This window comes from Rana temporaria, chromosome 8 (genome assembly GCF_905171775.1).
Source record: "Rana temporaria chromosome 8, aRanTem1.1, whole genome shotgun sequence".
NCBI lineage: Eukaryota > Metazoa > Chordata > Amphibia > Anura > Ranidae > Rana > Rana temporaria.
The window spans coordinates 115805012-115829370 of NC_053496.1; the positions used below are offsets into that span (position 1 = coordinate 115805012).

A 24359-nucleotide genomic window follows, 5' to 3' on the forward strand; every position below is an offset into this window, starting at 1 on the left:
ATAATGTTATAAAAACGGCAGTAGCTTTGCAGTGATTATTTCAAAGTTTGAAATTTTTGTAAAAGCATTTTTCCATGTTGGTGTTTTTTACAAGGGGGGGGGGGGGGGGTGGGGACACGTGTTAAAAAAAGATGGTGAGCTGTGTTTGAGCGTTTATCAGCGGTTGACGTTAGAGCGTTCTACAGCTGAAAAACGCCTCTCAGAACCCACTAGTTTTGTGGGGGGTTTTAAAGCCTGCCGATAACAGCCTATGTGTGCATGTTGGACACATAGGATAACATGATGGGGAGTTTGACTGTAGAAAAAAAAAAGTTTTTTACAGTTTCTGTAAAAACGACCAGTGTGCATGAGGCCTAATTTTTGCCTTAAATGGGCAAAGCACAGGTAAAAACGAACAGATACTCTCCAAAAAATAAATAAAAAAAGTGAACAAAAACCAGAAAAATAAACTTACTTTGCTGAAGCCGCTATGAGCTGGGAGTCTTTATATGCAATTAGGTAACTCTGGTTTTCAGGATTATGCACTGTAACCTGTAACAAATACATTTTCTAAGTTCACAAGTTTATTATTAAAACTACATAAACATAGTTTGTTAAACAAATTACGTTTGCTGGGTATGTAGCAATTTATTCAGCCTACTTTCAATTATTCTGGGACCCCATCCAACAAGGAACAAGTATACGCTAGGAGCAGTGAGATCGGACAGTATCATCTATTGTTGGACCCCAATTTTACTGATGCTCAGCATCCTAATGCCTCGCCACAGGTTTAGCACCTGGCTCTTGCTTTCATAGGCAGTGCTTTTATTTTAACGTAACTTCATTTGTATGGTCAACACAAACAAAAACGGATTTCAGGGTCATCTGGAAATCTTTTTTTTGGGTCTGCAGCTTACATTTAATAGTAAAATACTTTTAAATAAAAAAGAATTTGAAATAAAGCTTTTTGGTGGCAATCACCACTGGGTTTTTATTTATTTTTTTGCTAAACGAAAATATATCCCCCCCCCCCCCCCCCAACAAAAAAACGTTAGATTGTTACAAAATTTAGCAAATAAGTAATTTTTTCCCTTCATTGATGTGGCTGCACTAATGGGCACTTATTCATGTCCCCTGACACACTTGCCGGTTACCAGCTCTCCTCATGCTGTGACAAGTGACACGGAGCGTGGAAAGGAATGCAGATACTTGGCAAGTGTGTTTACATGTGATTGGACAAAGCCGATTACATGGTAAAGGGCAGCTGTGACTGGCCCTTTACCACAATCTGTTATCAGCTGTCTCTGAAGGACACAGTGTACGCTGGATATTGGTTCTGGGAGGACTTTGTCCCAGAAAAAAAGAGCCACAGTTTAGACTTTCTTCGGCTATAGTGCGAGTCTGAAGTGATAAATGTTAACAAAACATCCTTAAAGTGGAACATACCATAATAATAATTAAAAGAACACCAGCAGGAAGCTCTTTATTGCAGACGAGACCAACAACTTCACCTGCCTGCTGCAGTCTTCTATTGCATGTGCAGCCCAGCATACTTCAGCTGTGCTAGATTGACTGACCCCCATGCACATGTGTGGGACGACGTAAACACAGCAATCAAATAAAATCACAACAGCCAGCGAGGGATGCAACTGCTGCATCAATGGAAATATGAGGGGAGCATGCGTGGGGTGGTGTTGTGTTAACTACTTGAAATGAACATCAACAGCTGGGTGGGAGCTTCACTGTTCTGAGTGGACGCACCCTGTACGTCCCTCAGAAGAGGTGCTCGAGGCCGAGTAGCGGCGCAATCCTATGATGGCTGTGATCACAGGACACAGCCAAGACAGGATCGGGATATAGGCATGGGGGGGGGGGGGGGGCAGGAGAATCTGCAACCTCTGTGTATAAGGGATGGTTTTACACACACAGCTGTCACAGATCCCCACACACAGTACCACCAAGCACCACTGACTGTCCCTGTCCCCATGAACATCTGTCACAGTGCCCCATCACATCTGTACCAGTGCAAAAAACATCTGGAAAAGTGTTCCAGTGGACAATATCGGTCAGTGTACAAGTGCAGAAAAACATCTGCTAGTGTACCAGTGTCCCACCAATAAAACATTTAAAGCGCATCTGTCCCACTGTGCAAAGGCGAACGCACACTTTGGTCCCGTACGCATACGTAAACAGCGATCGCACCACATGTGAGGTATCGCCACAAACGTAAGAGCAATAATTCTAGCACCCAACCTCCTGTGCAACTCTAAACTGGTAACCAATAAAAGGCTTCTAAAACGTCACCTATGGAGATTTTTTAAATACCAAAGTTTGGCACCAATTTTTACAAAAATGCACAATTTTAAAGCGTGATATGTTTGGTATCCATTTACCCAGTGCAACACCAAATGTTATATTTTAATCAAACATTTGGGAATTATATGTTGTCTGTGTGCATTGAAATTCATTAACCACTTCAGCCCCGGATAGATTTGCCCCCTTCCTGGCCAGGAAATTTGTGTGATACGGCACTGCGTTGCTTCAACTGACAAATACAGTGTGGTCATGTGACGTTGTACCCAAACAAAATTGGTGTCCTTTTTTCCCCCACAAATAGTTATCTTTTGGTGGTATTTGATCATCTCAGTGGTTTATAATTTTTGCGCTATAAACAAAAAAAAACTTAAATTTTGAAAGAAAAAGAAAAAGAAAAAAAACTTAAATAATTCGCAATAAGCATATATTGATTGGTTTGCGCAAAAGTTATAGCGTCTACAAAATAGGGGATAGATTTATGCAATTATTATTTTTGTACTAGTAATGGCAGTGATCTGCAATTTTTATCAGGACTGCAACATTGCGGCAGACAGATCGGACACTTGACACATTTTTGGGACCATTGTCATTTTTACAGCGTTCAGAGCCAAGTATGAACACACAATCCGTCTCCTTTCCCCTGAGAGAACCAGGATTTGCGTGTGAACACACAGATCCCGGTTTTCGCTCTGCCTTAAGTGATTGTAGGTGCCCGGCGGCCATCGCTTTTGCAGTGACATCTTAAAGAAGCGGCATACCGTTAAAACGATTTGCGCAGCCTTGCCAGCCTGCCAAAGTATAACTGCAGCGGTTGGTCGGCTAGCGGTTAAAATGTACTTTTGTCTAAAATTTAAAAGAAAAACGGCTACGCAAATACCACGTGACATAATTGGCAAAACCCACCATTTTCGCCTCTAGGACTTCTGCTACGAAAATATAGAATGTTTGGGGGTTCAAGTAATTTTCTAGCAAAAATACAGATTTTAACTTGTAAAAAATAAAGTGTCGGAGCAAGGTCTGGTCTTAAAGTAAAGTAGATAATTGCTGAAGTACTCAAGTACGCCTTGGATGTTGTGCTTCTCTACATGGCCAGGCTGCAAAAAAAATAAAATAAAGTCTAGCAATCGTGGTATCGCCATACTCGGCAGTAGCAGAATGTGTTTTGAGGTGTAATTGGAAGTAGGCATATGCTGTGTGTGAGAAATAAACTTGTTAGACAAAAAAAGAATTGTGGAAAAAAAAGGAACTTCAAAAAACTTGTCATGACTCTTGCATATATTGGACTCTATACTTTCCAAACAGGAGTAATTTGGGGGGTATTTGTACTGTCTTCACATGTTTAGTTAGGGCCTCAAGAAATGAGAAAGACCGTCAGTACATCAGGTGTGATCAATTTTCAATGATTACTACCATAGCTTGCAGACCAGCTTCCACAGACCAAATATACTTGTATTGGGGTTATTTTTACCATAGAAATAAATGTAGCAGTATAAAATTTTGACTAAAATGTACTTATTTGCAAAATGTTATAACAGAAACGAAGAAAAACTGTCATTTTTAATTTGTAGCGCAAAAAATAAAAACCCCAGTGGCGATTAAATACCACCAAATGAAAGCGTTGTTTGTTATTTGTTTTAAAAAATGTATCATTGTCGTTCAAAATATGACAGCGCGGAAAGCTGAAAATTGGCTTGGATAGAAAGGGGTGAAAGTATTGAGGTGGTTAAACAAGTAAAAAGATCGTTACCAATTTGATTTTTCAGGTTGAAGAACCTGTGCTTCAGTCACTCAGAAAAAATAAATAAAAAATTACGACTTTCATGAACATTTACAGCATGTCCTACGTAGGGATGGTGCCAGCCACCTACAGTGCCTTGCAAAAGTATTCACCCTCCTTAGCATTTTTCGTGTTTTGTTGCCTCACAACCTGGAATTAACATGGTTTGAGGATTTGCATCATTTAATGTACAGAACATGTCCACAACATTTTTTTGTGAAGCAAACAACAAATAGGACAAAATAACAGCAAAAGTTAATGCGCATAACTATTCACCCCCTATAGTCAATACTCTGTAGAGCCACCTTTTGCGGCTATAACAGCTCCAAGTCTCTTTGGATAAGTCTCTGAGCTTGCCACATCTTACCACTGGGATTTTCACCCATTCCTCCTTGCAAGACTACTCCAGCTCCTTCAAGTTAGATGGTTTGCGCTTGTGAACAGCAATCTTTAAGTCTGACCACAGATTTTCTATTGGATTGAGGTCTGGGCTTTGACTAGGCCATTCCAACACATTTACATGTTTCCTCTGAAACCACTCAAGTGTTGCTAGAGCAGTGAGTTTGGGGTCCTTGTCCTGTTGGAAGGTGAACCTCCATCCTAGCCTCAAATCACACACAGAGTGGTACAGGTTTTGCTCAAGAATATCCCTGTACTCAGCACCATCCATTTTTCCTTCAACCATGACCAGTTTTTCCCAGTCTTGACTGCTGAAAAACATTCCCACAACATGATGCTGCCACCGCCATGTTTCTTTGGGTGATGGGTTTGGGCCAGACATGGCGTTTTCTTTGATGGCCAAAAAGTTAAATTTTAGTCCCATCAGACCAGAGCGCCTTCATCCATACATTTTGGCAGTCTCCCACATGCCTTTTCACAAACTCAAAACGTGCCATTTTGTTTTTTGCTGAAAGTAAAGGCTTTCTCCTGGCCACTCTACCATAAAGCCCAACTCTATGGAGCGTACGGCTTATTGTCGTCCTATGTACAGATACTCCAGTCTCTGCTGTGGAACTCTGTAGCTCCTCCAGGGTTACCTTAGGTCTCTGTGCTGCCTCTGATTAATGCCCTCCTTGCACGGTCTGAGTTTTGGTGTGCGGCCGTCTCTTGGCAGGTTTGCTGTTGTGCCAGTTTCTTTCCATTTGGTTATGATAGATCTGATGGTGCTCCTAAGGATCATCAAAGATTTGGATATTTTTTTTTATAACCTAACCCTGACTTGTATTTCTCGACAATATTGTCCCTTACTTGTTTGGAGAGTTTCTTGGTCTTCATGGCAGTGTTTTGTTAGTGGTGCCTCTTGCTTAGGTGTTGCAGCCTCTGGGGCCTTTCAAAAAGGTGTGCATATGTAATAACCAATCATGTGACACTTATATTGCACACAGGTGGAAATTATTTCACAAATTATGTGACTTCTAAAAGGCAATTGGTTGCACCAGAACTTTGTATGGGCTTCATAACAAAGGGGGTGAATACATACGCACATGCCAATTATTTATTTTAGAAAAATCGTTTTATATATATTTTTCCAATTTTACTTTACCAACTTAAACTACTGTGTTCTGATACATCACATATAATTCAGATTAAAAAAACATTGAACTAAAGGCTGTAATGTAACAAAATAGGTAAAAAGACAAGGGGGTGAATACTTATGCAAGGCACTGAATATTAACCTTCCATCCTGCACTAGGGATGTATCCACCCATCAGATGACATCACTATGGGATTCCTTGCTCTTGCAGCAATAAGGGGAGTCGGCTGTGGACAGCAAAAGGACATGCTGGGATTTGCAGGATGCATCATGGGCAAGCAACAAGGTAAGTTGGGAGTAGCTTAAGGTAGAAATCCACCCAAAAGGGGAAGTTCTGTTTCAAGTGAACAGGTATGTAGTTTTGACAGAAGTTCTCTCCCTCTTTGCAATCTTCTGGGACAGATAGAAGACTGCAAGGCCATTCACAAAGTGCAGTGATCTTTGGATGTTAGTGAAGGACTAGCCCAGGTGAGCACGGCACTGGATCCCTGGACATTCAACTGTCCTTTTATTAAAAGTCAGCAGCTACAAGATTTGTAGCTCTCTTTATTTTAGTCAATATAAGCATCAACTAGAAAATGTTTGTAATCAGGCTATATTGGCAGCAAAACTTAATGAAAAGCTTTAATCAAAATAGGAGATTGCATTTTCAAGTCAGCTTTCATTGTAAAAGCAATTATATTCATAAAAACTCAAATGTTTTTGTTTTGAATAGGATGCAGATTTGGCACAGAAATCTGCTGGCATCAAACTGGTAACCAGTTTTCAACACTTTTCTCTGCCAGATTTTATAACATCAACTTGGAGAATAATCGTTTTCAGAAAGAGAATGAACAAACAAGATGCAAATACTTACACTCTCCAGAACCCTTAAGCATCGTTCAGCTCCCCATAAATATGCAACTAATTTTGCTTCATTTTCATCATTGTCATCAAGATGATTCGCACATTCTTTAACTGAAGGAGGGAGAAAGAAAATTAAATCCCCAAATTGTTAGCCATCAAACTATGCAAATGTATTAATCTAAAAGATCATCCACCTCACCACCTTGAAGTTCTGATCATGGGCAAATAATTAACACATAGCAATCACAATTTCAGTTTGCCATGGTCAGAATAATAAAAGATAAGTCAAGACTGGTTGCTACAAGTTACTGCAACGAAGAGTAACTGAATAGATGAGATTCCCCAAGTCAGTACAGTACAAGGGGTGGAAGGTAAAGGGGTGGAAGGTAAAGGGGTGGAAGGGGTTACACACATAAAAGGCAGTCAATACATACCCTTGTCTACAATATGGTCCAGTCCTCCTAAAAGTCTCAGCTCCTCCTTAAACCAGTCTCCTGCTCGTTTAGATGTGAGGGACAGTAATGTCTCCATTGCTAAATGACCACTCTGAAAAAGGAAAAGAGCATATTAACTTAAAGTGATTGTAAACAGTAATTTTTAAACATGTTATACTTAACCTGCTCTGTGCAGTGGTTTTGCACAGAGCTCCCCCGATCCGCCTAATCTCTGGTCCCCCGTCGGCGCTCCTGGCTCCTCTTCTTTTCGGTGTACCACCATGAGAAGCGTCTTATTTTCGTGGCACACCTGCAGGCCCGGTCCCAAACTACGTTGTCGGTATACATAGACACAAAATGGCACGGTCTACCCCTACAACACAGTGAAGACTGACAGCAGCAGGGGCCAATAGCTCCGGCTGCTACCTCTGTCCTGTGAAGAGGGAGAGAACCACTGCGTTGGGCACATTGCTGGATAAAGATCAGGTATACGGAGGGCTGGCGGAGAGAGGCGCACTTCTTATTCAAATTTTCCTTTAGGATGTACCAAAAAAGGCAAACCTAAACCTGTATAATTTTGTATGCACTCAGACAGGCCCTTGCACTACAGTTGAAAGTAAATCTAAAAGGAAATTTTATAAGAAAATTGTATAATGTACGGCCAATCCTTAAAGGGGTTCTAAAGGTTTATTATTTTCTAAATTGGTTCCTTTGAGCTAGTGCATTGTTGTTTCACTAACCCTTTCCTTTAATTTCCCTTCTAATTTTTTTTCCCTTTGTTTTCCTTGTCTGAATTTCTCACTTCCTGTTCCTCCGTAGTAAGCTCTTCTGGCTGACTAACCCCCAGCCAGAACAGCTCAGATGATGGGGGGAAGCATACTGAGGAGAAATAGGAAGTGAGAAACTCAAACAAAAAAAAAACATTTAGAAGGGAAATCAAAGGAAAAAGGTAAGTGAACCAACAATGCACTAGCTTAAAGGAAACCATTTAGAAAATAAAAAATGAACCTTTACAACCCCCGTTTTTGGAAAGGGTCAGGGACTTTTTTTTCCTGCAAAATGCAGCGTTTTGTATGCAATAGGCTTCAATGGACCCGCATCCATAAACGCAAGTACTGCAATTTTGTTGCCAAGAAGGGGTCGGGAATCCAGCTGCCACGTTCTTAACAACCGATGAGTCAACAGCTGTTAGCTGCCCTTGGGTCTAACATAGATTCAGAGGGGACCCCACTCCCCCCAGCAAAAGAAATAGGCAGGTCAGGAAAGGGAGAGCACCCCCCACCCCTCCTGAATTGCGAAACCTCAGTTTTGCGCCTCCCACTCCAAAGCACGCATGTTGATGGAGACAAGGGCCTCTTTTTGACAATCATTGTCGGTGTCAGCGGGTTTATCATATATAGCGCAACACATTCAAACTGAATCACCTCTGGAATCTGGAAGCCCCCTTTAACAAGGAAGCCTTCAGATCCCGGCCCCCTCCTATGTGAATGAGTATGGGGGGTACATTGTACCCCTACCCATTCACACCAAAAAATAAAAAGTAGTGTAGTGTTAAAAAAAAAAAAAAAAACAACAGTAGCCGGTTTTTGACAAGCCTTTTAATTAAAAATCTTCTTCTCTGCTGCTTCCTCCAGTCTGCCTCCATCTTCTCCCACATCTTCATCCTCCGGTCTTCTCCCCCTGCTGCGTCTTCTGCTCTTCTTTCTCCGGGGGTTCTTCCTGTGCCGCCACTCCCGCCGACGTCCCTTCTCCAATGCTGCATCCCGCTGATCTCTCTGCGCCGATGTCCTGCATTTCTTAGATAACGTTGTGACGTGACGTCCAATGGAACGGGGCCTCCAGATGACGTAATCCGTTTGCCACGCCCCCATCATTATTTAAGAAATGCAGGACATCGGCACCGACAGATCAGCAGGACGCAGCATGAGAGGAGGGTCGTCGGCAGGATCAGCGGCAGAGGAAGAACACCGGACAAAGAAGACAGAAGAAAGAAGAGCGGAAGAAGAAGCAGGGGGAAGAAGGAGAAGCACTGGAGGAGGAAGATTGAAGGAAGAAGCGGAGAAGATATTTTTAATAAAAGACTTGTCAAAAACTGTCTACTGTATTTAACACTACACTACTTTTTTTGGTGAATGGGGGGCGGGATCTCTTGTTAAAGGGGGCTTCCAGATTCCGATAAGCCCCCCACCCACAGACCCCGACATCCACCGGGCAAGGGCTGTTGGGAAGAGGCCCTTGTCCCCATCAACATGGGAACAAGGTGCTTTGGGGTGGGGGGGGGCAGAGCCGCCCTGCCCCAAAGCACCCATTTCCCCCATGTTGAGGGCATGCAGCCTGGTACAGTTCGGGGGGGGGGGGGGGGGGCTCTCGCTTTCCCATTACTTATTGTAGTGATACTACTATAAAAAAATGAAACAAAAAAATTGCAAGCCAGCTTTTGGCATCGTTCTTAATGGTTACCTTTATTTTTTACTTCGTCTGATTTTCTGCTTATGTGTACTAGACACACACAATCCGCACTCAAATTCATGCAGACTGGAAAACTACTTATGTTTGCACTTTATTGGACACAAATTTGCAAAAAAAAAAAAAATTATAAAACTATTAAAACAAACACTCATCATTTAAATGCATTGCAGACATTAACAGTCATGAATGGAAGCAGGGGGTGGAGGAAGTTCCCTGCCCTCCTCACTTGGCACCCAAAGCCTGCTGGACAACCCCTAAGCACCAATACAGCCATGTAGCACCCAGGTGGTCACTTATGGTTCCCAAAACCACTAAATCTATCTAGATAACAATAGGATTAATGCTTAACAAGTTACTGTTGGAAAGATGGGCTTAAATATAGTAACTGTGTACTGCACCATTAATAAAATAATTTGCCAAGCAAAAAAAAAAAAAAAAAAAGTTTAATACTTCCAATACACCAGGTCATGGAAGATGATTATGTATAAACACCTACCTTTGAAAATAGACTAGAAACAAATAAGACCCCCCAACTGCATAAAAAGAGCAAAACCATAAAAAAAAAAACACACACAACACCACCACACCACAGAATCAAAAAGACCAAATTTTAGTAGAAGGCCATGTCAAGTCACCAGCGTCTGGGCAAATAAGCCAGAAGCTGGTGTATGTATTTTTTTTTTTTTTTAAATCACCATCTGGCTTTATTCCACCGATTTCATTGAGAACTAGTGATTTTGGATTGGAGGGGAGTAACAGTTTAAGTGCAAAGTTGAACCACTACAAACAAACAATGAAAAGTACTGAGAAACACAGTCTACTGAGATTGGCAATATAGTTTTTTTTTTTTTTTTGGAGAGATGCACGATTTGGGGGAAATTAAATGGCGGGAGAGAGACGCAATACAATGGGTAGGTTTCAGATTCATTAATAGAGTGGGAAGGGATTGGGGATTATCCACATAATATATTATTCGGCAGAAGTAAAAAGATTGAGGGTTAGGGGGTATGTTGTTCACAATAAGGAACAAATGAATGGGGGGGGGGTCCCTTTTATTTTTTCTTCTTACACAGGAGAAACTGTGGGGAACTAATGGTGGTAGAGACACAAGACTCCTCCTCATAAATCAAAAAGGAAAGGGGCGGGTCACAGATTCACCTATAAAAACAAGAAATCTCTTAAAAGGTATTATTAAAGTGGGGAGGGAATGGGGATTTATTTATTATATATAATTTGGTAGGGCTAAAAAGATTGAGGGTTAGGGGGTACTTTATTTTTATTTTTTTGAGTAAATGTATTTTTATTTAAATGTAGTATACATTTGTCTTTGATATGAAAGTTTTATACGTATATGAACATTTAATATAGATTGAAAACAAATGGCGAACGTAATATTTCAAAGATAATCATTAAAAGCTCAAAACTTGATGGTTACTAATCACAAAAGAGGCTGGCAATGCCAGAATTATAGGGTACTGCCAAAAAGCTTAGAGAGAACATGAAATTACAGCTGTCGCCTGGCACAATACTGGAGGCTGCCATTGCCAATGATCAGAAGCAGCACAGGACATGATATTGCAATTAGAGTCCTGCACTTGATAAGAGCCTAAGCTGCGAGTTGTTTTACCAAAAGTACTCGGAGGCCCCAAGGGGGGGGGGAAACACTCACCGTAATATTCTCAAAGTCGAGATGCTTGTTGTGAACAGTTTCACACAACTTGCGAATTTTCTCCTTTATTTTATTCATATCTTTCTCATTCATATGCTTAGGTGTGATATCTTGCTCCATTTCTAAAAGTCGTATCATGAGGTCCAGGCTAGCTCTATCAAGGTCCATATTTAAGCGGTCTCTGCTTAGTATATACATTAGCGCAGCAGTACAGAGAGCTAAATTCTGGGATAGAAGCAAACAAAGGAAATATGAGATGGTTAGAAAAGTAACTTTCAGAAATGTTTATTACAACAGTTTGCCCCAGCAATAAAAGGTCATTGTGGAAATCATGCATATTAAAGTTAAGCTGTAGGCACATACGATATTAAACTCCAAATGAACTCTGTGCAAATGCCAAACACTTACAGATATTGCAATTAGAATTGTGCTCACACCTAAAACAGAACAGCTGCACACAAACATTTTCAATTATATAAACATACATGTGTAGCGCTGTCCTTTAAAATTAAATACAAATATAGTGCTATCACTTTAAAGACACCCTGCAAGACAAATGCATAATGAGCTAGTATGCTAGCATACTAGCTCATTATGAATTGCTTACCCGAGATCGAAGGCCCTGCATCGGTCCTCGTTCCCCTCCTCCATCGCCGCCATCTCTCCCAGAGTGACTTCCGGGTATCGCGGCTCAGGACAGTCACAGCGCATGCGCGCAGGAAGCAGACAGTCACGGCACAATCGCCGTTAGGAGCGCCTGCCCCGATGTCTGTCTTTTTTGCAAATATCTCCTAAACCGTGTAGGTTTAGGAGATATTTCTTGCCCCTACAGGTAAGCCTTAATCCAAGCTTACCTGTAGGTAAAAGTGGTCTGTAAGGGTTTACAACGACTTTAAATTTGACTATAGTACACAGTGTTACAACAGATACAAATATAAGAATAAAGTCCTAAACTCCACTGTGAGCTCCTGTTTCTTCTTGCTGGAGGCTGCCATTTTGCTAAAGCACAAAGCCCCTGAACAGCAGTAAATCACAAAGTGGAACTAAATGCATCGATTTATTGGCTTAACGAAAAAACAGCAATCGTCACATTCCAGGAATGCAACGGTCACATTTGCTTGAGTCCTCAACCAAAGTGTTAAACAGCTGGTGGCATAAGGGCCCTTTCACACGGTTGGATCAGGAATGATCCGCTCCGTGTGTCCTCAAAAGCTCAGCGGGAATCCTCCGTAAAATCCCCGCTGAGCTGGCAGGGCGGTCCCCGCACACTGTGCAGGGACCGCCCTTGTCTTTCCTCCGCTCTCCCCTATGGAGGATCGGATGAACACGGACCGTATGTCTGTGTTCATCCGATCCAATTCGGCAGACGGAAGAAAAATAGGATTTTCTTCCGTCCAAAAATGCGGATCTTTGCGGAGGCGGACAATTACGGGTGTCAGTCGAAGGTTCACCCGCTGACATCCGTAATCACATAGGGACCCATGTATGTCCCGTTTTCATCCGCAAACGGAAGGATGAAAATGCGGACATACGGTCCGTACGTGTGAAAGGGCCCTAACTGATCACATTGTGCAGCACCATGGCAGTGTGAGATCAAACAGACTTCCTTGGTTTAATTCCATTTTAACGCCGTTAGAAAATGGGCCTCTACAAACTCAGCAGTGCCCAATAATGAAGAGCAACTGGCCATGTACAGAGCAGGGTGAGTACTACTGCATTTTAACCCTTTCATGCTTGAGTTTTTTTCTGACATTGTTACATACAAGTTAAAATCGGTTTTGCTAGAACATTACATAGAACCCCCAAACATTATAGATTTGTTTAGCAGACTCAAGAAAAAAAATAGCAATCGTTGCCGTATTTTACGTCACACAGTATTTGCGCAGCAGTGCTTGGAAAAAAGACGCTTTCATGAAACAAAAAAAAAAAAACACACATGTAAAGTTAGACCGATTTTTTAAGTATAAATGTCAAAGACGTTATACAGAGTAAATAAATACCCAACATGTCATGCTTTGAAATTGCGCACACTTGTGGAATGGCTACAAACTACGGAAATCTCTATAGGCGATGCTTAAAAATAAAATAAAAAAATTACGGTTGCCAGTTTAGAGTTAGAGGAGATCTTGTGCTAGAATTATTGCTCTCACTCCAACAATCGCAGCAATACCTCACGTGTGGTTCGAACACTGTTTATATTTGTGTCGCTTCTGCGTATGAGCACGAAGGGCCGGGTCGCTTACATTTTTTACAAGTTTAAACCTCCCTTGTGACAGTAATAGGCAGTGACAGGTACGCCTTATGGAGGGATTTGAATGTTTTCAAGGCTGTAATCTTTAGAAATGTTGGCACCTTTAAGTCTCCAATCAACCAGAAGTGATGTCATGACATGGCTTCTGGGTTACTCGATCCGATATAAGCAGATTCTGGCTTCATTCGGGTCTCCGGCTAGCCAGCGGATGTGTCGGCTAGTCGATCGGGCCTCCTGGTGGGCCGCAGAAAGCGATTGTTTATCAGTGCAGCCCCCCCTCAGATGCCCACCAAGGACCACCAGGATGCCGCAATGGACCACCAGGATTGCCCAGCAGTGCCCACCCCCAGTGTAGCCTTTTAGTGCCACCTATCAGAGCCCACCAGCGCCGCCGAAAAACGTATTTACAAAATGTTATAACTGAAACAAAAGAAAGTTTAAAAAAAAAAAAAATAGCAATTTTTTGAGGATCCAAGGGAAAGCTGGTTCTTTAAAACCTCTGGGGGGGGGGGGGGGGGGGGGCAACCCTGCAACTCCAGCCTGTAACTGCGAGAAATAATTGAGGTGACCCGTTCGTCCTGAGTCTGTTTTCCAAATGAGCGCAAAGTACAGCACCCCCCCCCCCCACTCAATGGAGTGGTGGCGTCCCCTCAAAAGGGGGGGATTGGTGCTGGGTTTACCAGAGTTTTGGACCCAGGGCCTTGCGGCTTGCCCATGGCCTTAGCGCCCTGTGGGCAGCGGAACAGCCCTGACGCTGAGACATTTGAGGAAGCAGTCCCTGAAGTTTTTAATGAGGGACGTCTGGTGCTTTTCTTTACAGGAAGTAGAAAACTCTTCCCTCCAGAAATCTTTTGGATATATTTATCCAAATGATCACAGAATAAATGTTCCCCATGAAAAGGGAACCCTGCTAAAAACTTTTTCGGCTGACCAGTTTTTAAGCCATAAAAGTCTGCGCATATGTACAGACATGAGAGACAACGATAAACCTGCTGTATTGAATCCTTTTAAAGCATCAACAGCAAAAACACAGCGCTCAAGGAATATCTGTCTTGCATTCAGGCAGATCATACTATTGGTTAAGCCCATCAGGCCTTTCGATCCGATGCTTTACGAATCGGCAAATACCAATTGCTGCAACAGCTGGCTGAATAGCTGAACTGGTCTAAGAAAAGGAAGCCTTTAATAAGAACTTAAATTTCTTGTCAACAGGGTCTTTCAGGCCCTGTGCACAATTAACAAATCTTTCATCCTTAGGATATAAAAAAAGGGAGTGGAGGTAAAGTGTGTGCGGCCTGAAGAGGCCTCCGGGGTCCAAGAGGAACAGAGGGGCTCAGTCAAGAGGCAACTTAAGGCTGGATTCACGCCTATGCAGTTTTAGTGCATTTTACAGATGTGCACTACAGAACGTGTCCCATAGGAAACCATGTTAAATAGTCTGTAGTGCAAATCTGCAAAAAGCACTAAAACTGCATAGGTGTGAATCCAGCCTAAAAGGCAGAACAAACCATTTTGGTCAGGGTCTGGATATCTTCTTGTCCACATTGCTCAGAAGGAGACTCATCTGCTGAGCACTCCACTGAATTCTGAGCTTTTTAGCTCTTCCCCATTCTCAACCTATTCCGGATAAGGCTCAGGCCAGTTCATCCTTCGTGATAAAGGGTGAAGCAGCAGCATTGACTGTAGGCACATTACCAGATAGGCGCAGCGATTCAGATTTCCCAGAAGCCTCTGGTCAGGGAATACAACCAAGTTCATCAGGAGCTACTGATGACATAGGTGTGCCCTTTTCTGTAGTGTTTGTCTCGCTCCTCTTTTTGGATGATATTAATAGCCACAAACAAAGAGTACTTGGGTGTGTGTGACGACACCCTCTTAGACCCAAGCCCCTATGCAACAATCCTGCTAAGCACCTTTAGCCTGCCAAGCAACACCTGGTGACTCACGTGACCCGGGTAAGAAATTAACCACTGCAAGTGTTTGTTCAGAGCCTGCTTTGTGTCCCACAGCTGCCTTCAGCACCACATGCTTGGCTTACACAGCTTTAATGAGCCGAGTGTGTGCGGGGACATTGTATACATGCGCGGTCCCGGCGAGAGGACGTAGCTGTTTTCGCATATGACACAAATTTATGTGCGCCAGAATACCACTGTGCATGTGTGGCCAAGCCGCCAACAACTGCTAAATACAGCGGCGGTGAACCGAAAGGAAAAGCGCACCGTTGTGCGTGGCTGTGGATGTGATATATTTGGATTTTACAAAAGCGTTCGATACAGTTCCGCACACACAGCTCATGTGTAAGGTAAGGTCTACAGGATTGGATATATCAGTTTGTAAATGGATAGAAAACTGGCTGAAAGCCAGAATTCAGAGAGTCGTGGTTAATGATTCTTACTCTGAATGGTCCAATGTTATCAGTGGTGTACCCCAAGGTTCAGTGCTGGGACCCTTACTTTTCAATGTATTTATAAATGATATTGGGTCTGAGATCAAAAGTAACATTTCTGTCTTTGCAGATGACACCAAGCTATGCAGTGGAATAACGTCCTTACAGGATGTCTCCAATTTACAAGCCGACCTCAATGCTCTGTCTAATTGGGCGACTAAGTGGCAGATGAGGTTTAATGTAGATAAATGTAAAGTTATGCACTTGGGGGCTAAGAATATGCATGCATCATACATACTAGGGGGAGTACTACTGGGGGGGTCTGTAGTGGAGAAGGATCTGGGGGTTTTAGTTGATCATAAGCTCAATAATGGCATGCAATGCCAAGCTGCGGTTTCCAAAGCGAGCAAAGTCCTTTCTTGTATTAAGAGAGGTATGGACTCCAGAGACAGAGATATAATTTTGCCCCTGTACAAATCATTAGTAAGACCTCATCTGGAATATGCAGTTCAGTTTTGGGCACCAGTTCTCAAAAAGGATATAGGAGAACTGGAGAAAGTGCAGAGAAGGGCAACCAAACTGATAAGAGGCATGGAGGAGCTCAGCTATGAGGAAAGATTAGAGGAACTAAATGTATTCACTCTTGAGAAGAGGAGAATAAGGGGGGATATGATCAACATGTACAAATATATAAGAGGTCCATACAGTGAACTTGGTGTTGAGTTATTCACTTTACGGTCATCACTGAGGACAAGGGGGCACTCTTTACGTCTAGAGGAAAAGAGATTTCACCTCCAAATACGGAAAGGTTTTTTCACAGTAAGAGCTGTGAAAATGTGGAACAGACTCCCTCCAGAGGTGGTTCTGGCCAGATCAGTAGATTGCTATAAGAAAGGTCTGGATTCTTTCCTAAATGTACAGAATATAACTGAGTACTAAGATTTGTAGGTAAAGTTGATCCAGGGTAAATCCGATTGCCTCTCGGGGGATCAGGAAGGAATTTTTTCCCCTGCTGTAGCAAATTGGATCATGCTCCGCTGGGGTTTTTTGCCTTCCTCTGGATCAACTGTGGGTATGAAGTTGGGTGTATAGGATTTTACTGTGTTTTATTTTGTTTTTTGTGGTTGAACTGGATGGACTTGTGTCTTTTTTCAACCTGACTAACTATGTAACTATGTAACTATAATACAGGCAAGTTAAAAAACACCTTGCAAACACCCACTGCTAGCCCAAATCTCCCCCCGTATGGTCACCGCACACAGATGTCCAGCCCTTAGCTAGCTTGACCGATTGTTACAATTACTGGGACACCCCACAATAAGATAAGTGGTTTCATTTATCCATCCAGGCGCAGGGCCTCTTAGAAACTAAAGGCCCAATCTTCACCCTTCGTGGTGGGTTCCAATCACACAGGACCTTCAAGGCGGGGGTACCCTTTCATTGTTTAAGGTCCACTCCCTTGGACCTGTACAGCACCATGCAGGAAATGCCTTAGCGCTGTAGTGTCCAGGATTTCTACTCCGCAGGGTCCAGAGGCCATATTACAGGCAAAACCTTGCAGGATCAAGAGTCTTGTTTGCGAAACTCGGGTACCATTTATCTAAGCATATAGCCTGTGTCAAATGGATCCGATCGGCCAATCCCTTGATTCATTTTTTAAACAGTTTGCGGTAGTAGAGACCTAGAGCTCAGAGAGCACCAACAAACCGTGCCATCCACCTTGTAGACACTGGTAAAAAACTGATGGGAGGGGTTATATAGGGAGGTCACTTTCAGTCTAAAGATCTTTTATCTACCCTTCATTCACCTGATGAAGTATAACCCAGAAGGTAATTAATATTAGCCCGACTGTGTCCCACGATATATGAAAAATAAAATAATTTTTACTTTCTGCTATAAAACATATCCAATCAAAAATTTTAAAAACCAAACTGCTTCAGAAAATTTAAACCAATATGTATTCTGCTACATATTTTTGGTAGAGAAAAAAAAATGCCAATAAGTGTATATGATTGTAGATGCTATAACTTGTGTAAACCAAACTTTGGGATATACAATGGAATGTTTATTATTCTTCTTGAAATGGCGGCTATCAGTGATTTATAGCGGGATGGGATATTACAGCAGACAATTGGACATTGACACTTTGTGGAAACCAGCGACACCAATACAGGGATCACTGTACTGACACTGGCTGGGTAAGGGTTAAACATCTAGGCTTAAAATGTGTACCTAACCAGCATTTGGGTGTACACTGTGTGCAGTTTTCACTAAGGGATGGTTTTGCAGGAAAACCAAATCTATCACATCCCCGCTGTGAGGACAGAGCTCTGCATTATTTACATATGCAGAGCTCAGTCCAGTGGATGCCAGACATCCATTGGGCGGCACCCTCTGATCGGCATCTGCTGTAACTAATAGCAAAACCGGGGTGCCCCCCACTCGGTCACCCTGTAGCAGTACATCTGCTATAGAGCGGTCGTTAAGCGGTTAATAACGGTAGCAGCCTTATTGGTTTTTCACAAATGTAAATAAATTTCACCAGAACTCTTAATCAATACATACTTTAAAATGGTAAACAAAATTAGCCAAAATCAGTGGGAGGCTACTCAAATACTTAAATGGGGGTCAGGTGACCTTAAATGACCTATCCTAGAGGGCCGCCAGATTTTTAACATTCCCAATCAGCTGGCCTTTCTTGACCCATCATCCCCCCCCCCCCCCCCCCAAAAATAGAAAATCAATTGGGGGCTTGAAACTCCTACCACCACCATCCCATAAGGGGAAAGGAAGGCCTTAAAAACGGCTACCCCCCCCCCCCCCCTTCCTCACATCCTTTGCTTCCGCTACAAATTTTAGCCGACCGTGTGCAGACATTGGTTAGCAAAAAGAGTATGATTAACCAAGATAATAACATACTTATTCATACAGCTGGTGTTATCAAATCATAGTTTGACAAGCATGCAGGCAAAGTCTCACAATTTCCCTGAGTGCCGTCGCCAGACCTATATCAAAGAGCAACTATGGTTAATTTTGGAGACCAGGGCTTGTTTTTCCCACCTCTAAAATCTCTGAGAGAACTGGAACGGTTTTTGCATGAAGCGTGGCATCAGATTCCATTAGCCACCATCCAAGACTTAAATTTTGTCAATTTCTAGGAGAATTCAGGCCATCTTGAATGCCAAAAGGTGGTCTAATGCAACATTAGGTAATGATTTTATTCTTTTACCTGGGGATTCCATAATTTTGTCCAACCCCTGTATATGGAGCAGATTAGATGGTCTGAGGAGAGAGTTCTGAATTAGACCAGGTCAGAAGACGGCTATCCGAATACCTCTGTATATGGGAAAAGAGCAGTAGACCTCCATGTGTCAAGTAAACACTTTGTGCTAAGCGATCACCGCAGATAATAGCTGTCGGCGACCTGTCAGTGAACGTGGCTGGTGGCTGCACCTTGCCACTCATCCACAGATGTAAAGAAAAGGTTTGTTGCTCCAATTCAGACTGACCTTAAATCGCCACGTGAATGTAGCCTTAAAGCGGAGCTCCGCCTAAAAGGGGAAGTTTCACTTTAAGGCCGTTTGTGAAATTTGAGGGAGAATTGGGGGAACGGGTACCCGATTTTGACAGGTACCAGCTCCCACTTCCATTCCTATTGGAAATTATGCTTCTTGAAGTCTACTGGGACACGACGGGTCCCAGAAGACTTCGGGACCAGTCAAAGAATGCAACGCCGCTCGAAAATTCACAGTGGACACCTGGCTGTGAAGCCACAAGCTGTCAAAACCAAGTGCCAATAGTGAAGAAGATGACAGCGCCACCAAAGGAAGGACACGGTCAAAAACGGCAGGGTCGAGTGCAACACTGGATCGTGGGACAGGCGACCGACTGTTTAACTACTTGCTGACCAGCCGCCGTTATACAGCAGCAGGTCGGCACGATCCCGCAAGCAGTCGTAGATCTACGTTGGCTCCTTTAAGCGGGATAGAAGGCGCGCGTACCCGCTGCATTGCGGGGGTCCCGATGCTCGTGGCCGCGATGACCGTGGGCACGAGATGCAGAACAGGGACGTGTGTGTGTGTGTATATATATGTATGTATATATTATACACACACATCCATCCCAGTTCTGAGAGGCAGACCGTGAGTTCCTACTAGCTAGAAACAATCTGTAATTTCCTCCAGTCAGTCCCCTGCCCTTACAGTTAGAACACACTAGGGAACATGGTTAACCCCTTGATCGCCCCTAGCGTTAACCTTTTTCCCGCCCGTGACATTTACACCATAATCAGTGCATTTTTATAGCACTGATCGCCGTTTGTCAATGGCCTCAAAAATGTGTCAAAAGTGTCCGATCTGTCCGCCATAATGTCGCAGTCCTGATTAAAAAAAATAATCCATCATCGCAGCTCGCCGCCATTACTAGTAAAAAAAAAATGCCAATGTGCTTTAAAAATTAAAATAGGGGATATTTATCATAGTAAAAAGTTCAGGTGATCATATACCACCAAATAAAGCTCTATTTGTGGGGGGGGGAAAGGGCGTCAATTTTGTTTGGGTACAGCGGTGCACGACCGGGGAATTGTCAGTTAAAGAAACGCAGTGCCGTATCGCAAAAAACGGACTGGTCATTAAGCAGCCAAATCTTCGGGGCTGAAGTGGTTAAAAGTCAGCAGCTACACTTTTTGTAGCTGCTGACTTTCAATAAACAAAAAAAAATGGCTGGAACTCCGCTTTGAGGGAATGCTCTTTAAAAACTTACAACCTGAGGCCAACAAATATTAATTTCTCAAGAAGTCAGTTTCTAAAAGCTCTAAGACACCAGCCAAGCTTAAAACTCCTCAAATTGTTCTAAGGAATAAATGGAAAATGGAAATGAACCAAAATACAGCAACCCTTTTCATCTTTGTTCCTCCCACAGCCCTCTTACAAAAATGGGGAAAGGTTTTACCATTTCCTGCATAGTATATTACCTTTTTGTGCTGCAAGGCAGCACTTTCTGCTTTCTGACTTAGACTGGGCCCCACTGCTTCCTGGGATTGGCAAGTCATACTTATCCCATGGGGAAATGTATTACCAAAGGCCCATGCATGCTGCAAGATTTGGCACTCAAGCAAAGACCCCACTGGTCTACATTGCCCATGTGTCAGAAACTAGCAGCATTTGTCTGCATGCACAGAAAATCTACTGCTTTGTGTAGATGCATTGCCAAGTCTGAAATACTTGCCAGAGACCTGCAATGCATCTGTGAATTTTGAAGATGGTGGCTCAGAAGGAAAGAGGTGGGGGGGGGGGGGGGGGTGGATCAATGTGGATGTGAAGTTTTACTTTAGGCGGCCATGTCAGTAAACATTTCTAAAAAGACCCTCCATCAAAGCTGCATTAATACTCACATTTCCTCCTGTCCCTCTTATCACTTCTGTGTCCTGTAGTGACATACAGGTCCACAAGAGGAACCACTAAGCACAGGGGAAATTTTTTTCTGCAGATCTCTCATAGTGGCATTTGGTGGCAGACCTTTTAAACAACTTTACGTTACTGACAGGGTTGTTTTCAACAAAAAGGGTACAGACTAGCAGTATGAAAACAGCCTGAAACGGTACAATAATGTTCTGATGTTTACGGCAAATGGATTTGCATATACTTTATTGCAGAAGAGAATTGGTGTTTTAAATAAACACACAAATGTTAAGAATTCTGGCACTACAGCAGTTAAATGCCAAACATTACAATACATTAGAATTTAGTAAAAATATAAAGTGTTGCACACTCAAATTAAGTAATGACATTTACCGGGTGGTGCTGACTGTCATCCAGTGTTTTAAAGACCATGGCTACCATTCCATGTGCTCTCAGGTGCATTCGGAAACTTGGCATTGCGCACTTTGTTGCCAGGCTTATTACACTGTGGGAAAAAATAAAAAATTATGTAAAATTAACATTATGCTGTTACTTCAATAGACTGCAAGTAATACGAGTGAAATGTGCTTTATGGAGAGAAACAAAAAGCTGACAGGGAATGTAGCCTTCCCATATTCTAAATATTTGTATTAGTATTATAATAATAATAATATATTAAAGTGTCCGGCTGAAGCCATTTATTATCAATCAACTGTATTTACTCTTTAAAATCATAATGACAACAGAAACTACCCAAATGACCCTAAAAAAGTTTACATAAAAGGGGTTTGAATAGCTATTAATAGGTAACCATCCTAACCTGTGATCGGTTTGCTTGTAATTAGTGTGTGTATAAAATGTCAATGAGTTTCTGGACCCGACAGACCCTTGCATCTTTCATCCAGTGCTGCACTGACGTTTCTGGGTTCTGAGTCATGGGGAAAGCAAACCAATTGTCAAATGATCTGCAGGAAAAGGTAGTTAAAACTGTATAAAACAGGAAAGGTATATAAAAAAATATCCAAGGAATTGAGAATGCCAATCAAGAAGTGGAAAATGAGGGGTTCTGTTAAAACCAAACCACAGTCAGGTAGATCAACTAAAATTTCAGCCACAACTGCCAGGAAAATTGCTCGGGATGCAAAGAAAAACCCACAAATCCCTTTGGTGAAATACAGGACTCTCTGAAAAAACACATGTTGTGGCTGTTTCAAGATGCACAATAAGGAGGCACTTGAAGAAAGATGGGCTGCATGGTCGAGTCGCCAGAAGAAAGCCATTACTACGCAGATGCCACAAAGTATCTACTTAAAATTCACCAAACAGCACAGAGACAAACCTCAAACCTTCTGCCACAAAGTCATTTGGAGTGATGAGACCAAAATTTTGCTTTTTGGCCACAACCATAAACATTTGGAGAGGAGTTAACAAGGCCTATGATGAAAGGTACACCATTCCTACTGTGAAACACGGAGGTGGATCGCTGATGTTGTGGGAATGTGTGAACTACAAAAGGCACATGAAATTTGGTCAAATTTGATGGCAAGATGAATGCAGTATGTTATAAAAAAATACTGGAGGGACATTTGCATTCATCAGCCAGGAAGCTGCACATGGGACGTCCTTGGACATTTCAACATTACAATAAGCCAAAACACAAGACCACGTCAACCTGTCAATGGCTACAGTGTAATAAAATGAAGGTTTTGGAGTGGCCATCTCAGGTCTCCTGACCTCAATATCATTGAGCCACTCTGGGGAGAACTCAAACATGCAGTTCATGCAAGACAGCCCAAGAATTTACAGAAACTGGAGGCTTTTCGCCAAGAGGAATGGGCAGCTTTACCATCTGAGAAGATAAAGAGCCTCATCCACAAACACTACAAAAGACTTCAAGCCGTCATTGAAGTTAAAGGGGGCATAATAAGGTATTAAGAACTGGGGTATGTAAACTTTTGCTCAGGGTCATTTGGGTAGTTTCTGTTGCCATTATGATTAAAAAAAAAAAAATACAGTTGATTGATAATAAATGGCTTTAGCCAAACACTAACCATGAGTGAAAGAAAAGTTGTATCATCATTCATATTCTCTGAAAAATTACCAAGAAATCAAAATTCTGCCAGGGTATGTAAACTTATGAACACAACTGTATATATAAGATGTTTGGGTGTTCCAAGTAATTTCATAGCAAAAATAAAATAATGATTTTAACTTGTAAACAAGTGTCAGAAAAAAGTTTAGTGTTTACATGGTTAAACTTTGGTTATTTTCTTTTCAAAATCAGAAAGTTTTTTTTTTTTTGTGATCCGATGATGCCATCATTGATTTTCGAAATTCGGCCAACCAAACCTTCATGTTGCTGAGAATATTCTTTTCTCTCCGGGAATATTCTTTTCTTGCACATTTTTTTTTCCATTACATTTCTCGCACGATTCTCCCATCATTGATCAGAAAATCGTTAATTTTTCCAAAAATGTATAACATGTCGGATTTCTCAAATTTGATTGCTGCATGAAAATCGGCTGTTGCTGCAGCCCACTAACGGTGCGAAATGCTTACGAAAAATGTTTGATACGATTTTTGAAAGAAAATATATGCCTTAACCGTTTGTAAATGCGGTAACTCCTGTTTAGCCACGTTTTGTTTTTAAATGAGTTTTTCATTTTGGACAATTTGCAAAAAAAGTTTCTAAAAACGCAAGCACGGCATGTAAATGTCGGTTACTATCGGTCTACAGAAGTTAAATTGTTCAGGAGAGGTTTTTAACCACTTAAGCCCCGGACCAATACGCTGTCTAAAGACCCAAGGTGTTTTTACAATTTGGCAATGCGCTGCTTTAACTGGTAATTGCGCGGTCATGCAATGTTGTACCGAAACGAAACTTGCGTCCTTTTCTTCCCACAAATAGAGCTTTATTTTGATGGTATTTGATCGCCTCTGCGATTTTTATTTTTTGCGATATAAACGCAAAAAGACCGTAAATTTTGAAAAAAAATGATTTTTCTTATAACAAAAAGTAAAAAAATCGAATAAACTAAATTTTAGTCAAACATTTAGGCCAAAATGTATTCAGCCACATGTCTTTAGTAAAAAAAATCGCAATAAGCGTATATTTATTGGTTTTCGCAAAAGTTATAGCGTCTACAAACTAGGGTACATTTTCTGGAATTTACACAGCTTTTATTTTATGACTGCCCATCTCATTTCTTGAGGTGCTAAAATGGCAGGGCAGTACAAAACCCCCCCAAATGACCCCATTTTGGAAAGTAGACACCCCAAGGAAACTGCTGAGAGGCATG

The 24359-nt window shown here is 42.0% G+C and overlaps 1 protein-coding gene across 2 annotated transcripts in view; it reads right to left on the reverse strand.

Annotated features, from left to right (window-relative positions):
- WAPL (WAPL cohesin release factor) overlaps window positions 1-24359 on the reverse strand; it is a 162392-nt gene that overhangs the window by 35051 nt on the left and 102982 nt on the right. For both annotated transcript variants that reach the window (XM_040320516.1, XM_040320515.1), the window contains 5 exons: window positions 21454-21565; window positions 11025-11249; window positions 6887-6998; window positions 6463-6563; window positions 455-531 (listed from right to left, as the gene is read on the reverse strand). In XM_040320516.1, the coding sequence (XP_040176450.1) occupies window positions 455-531; window positions 6463-6563; window positions 6887-6998; window positions 11025-11249; window positions 21454-21565 (627 nt within the window). The remainder of the gene's footprint in view (window positions 1-454; window positions 532-6462; window positions 6564-6886; window positions 6999-11024; window positions 11250-21453; window positions 21566-24359) is intronic.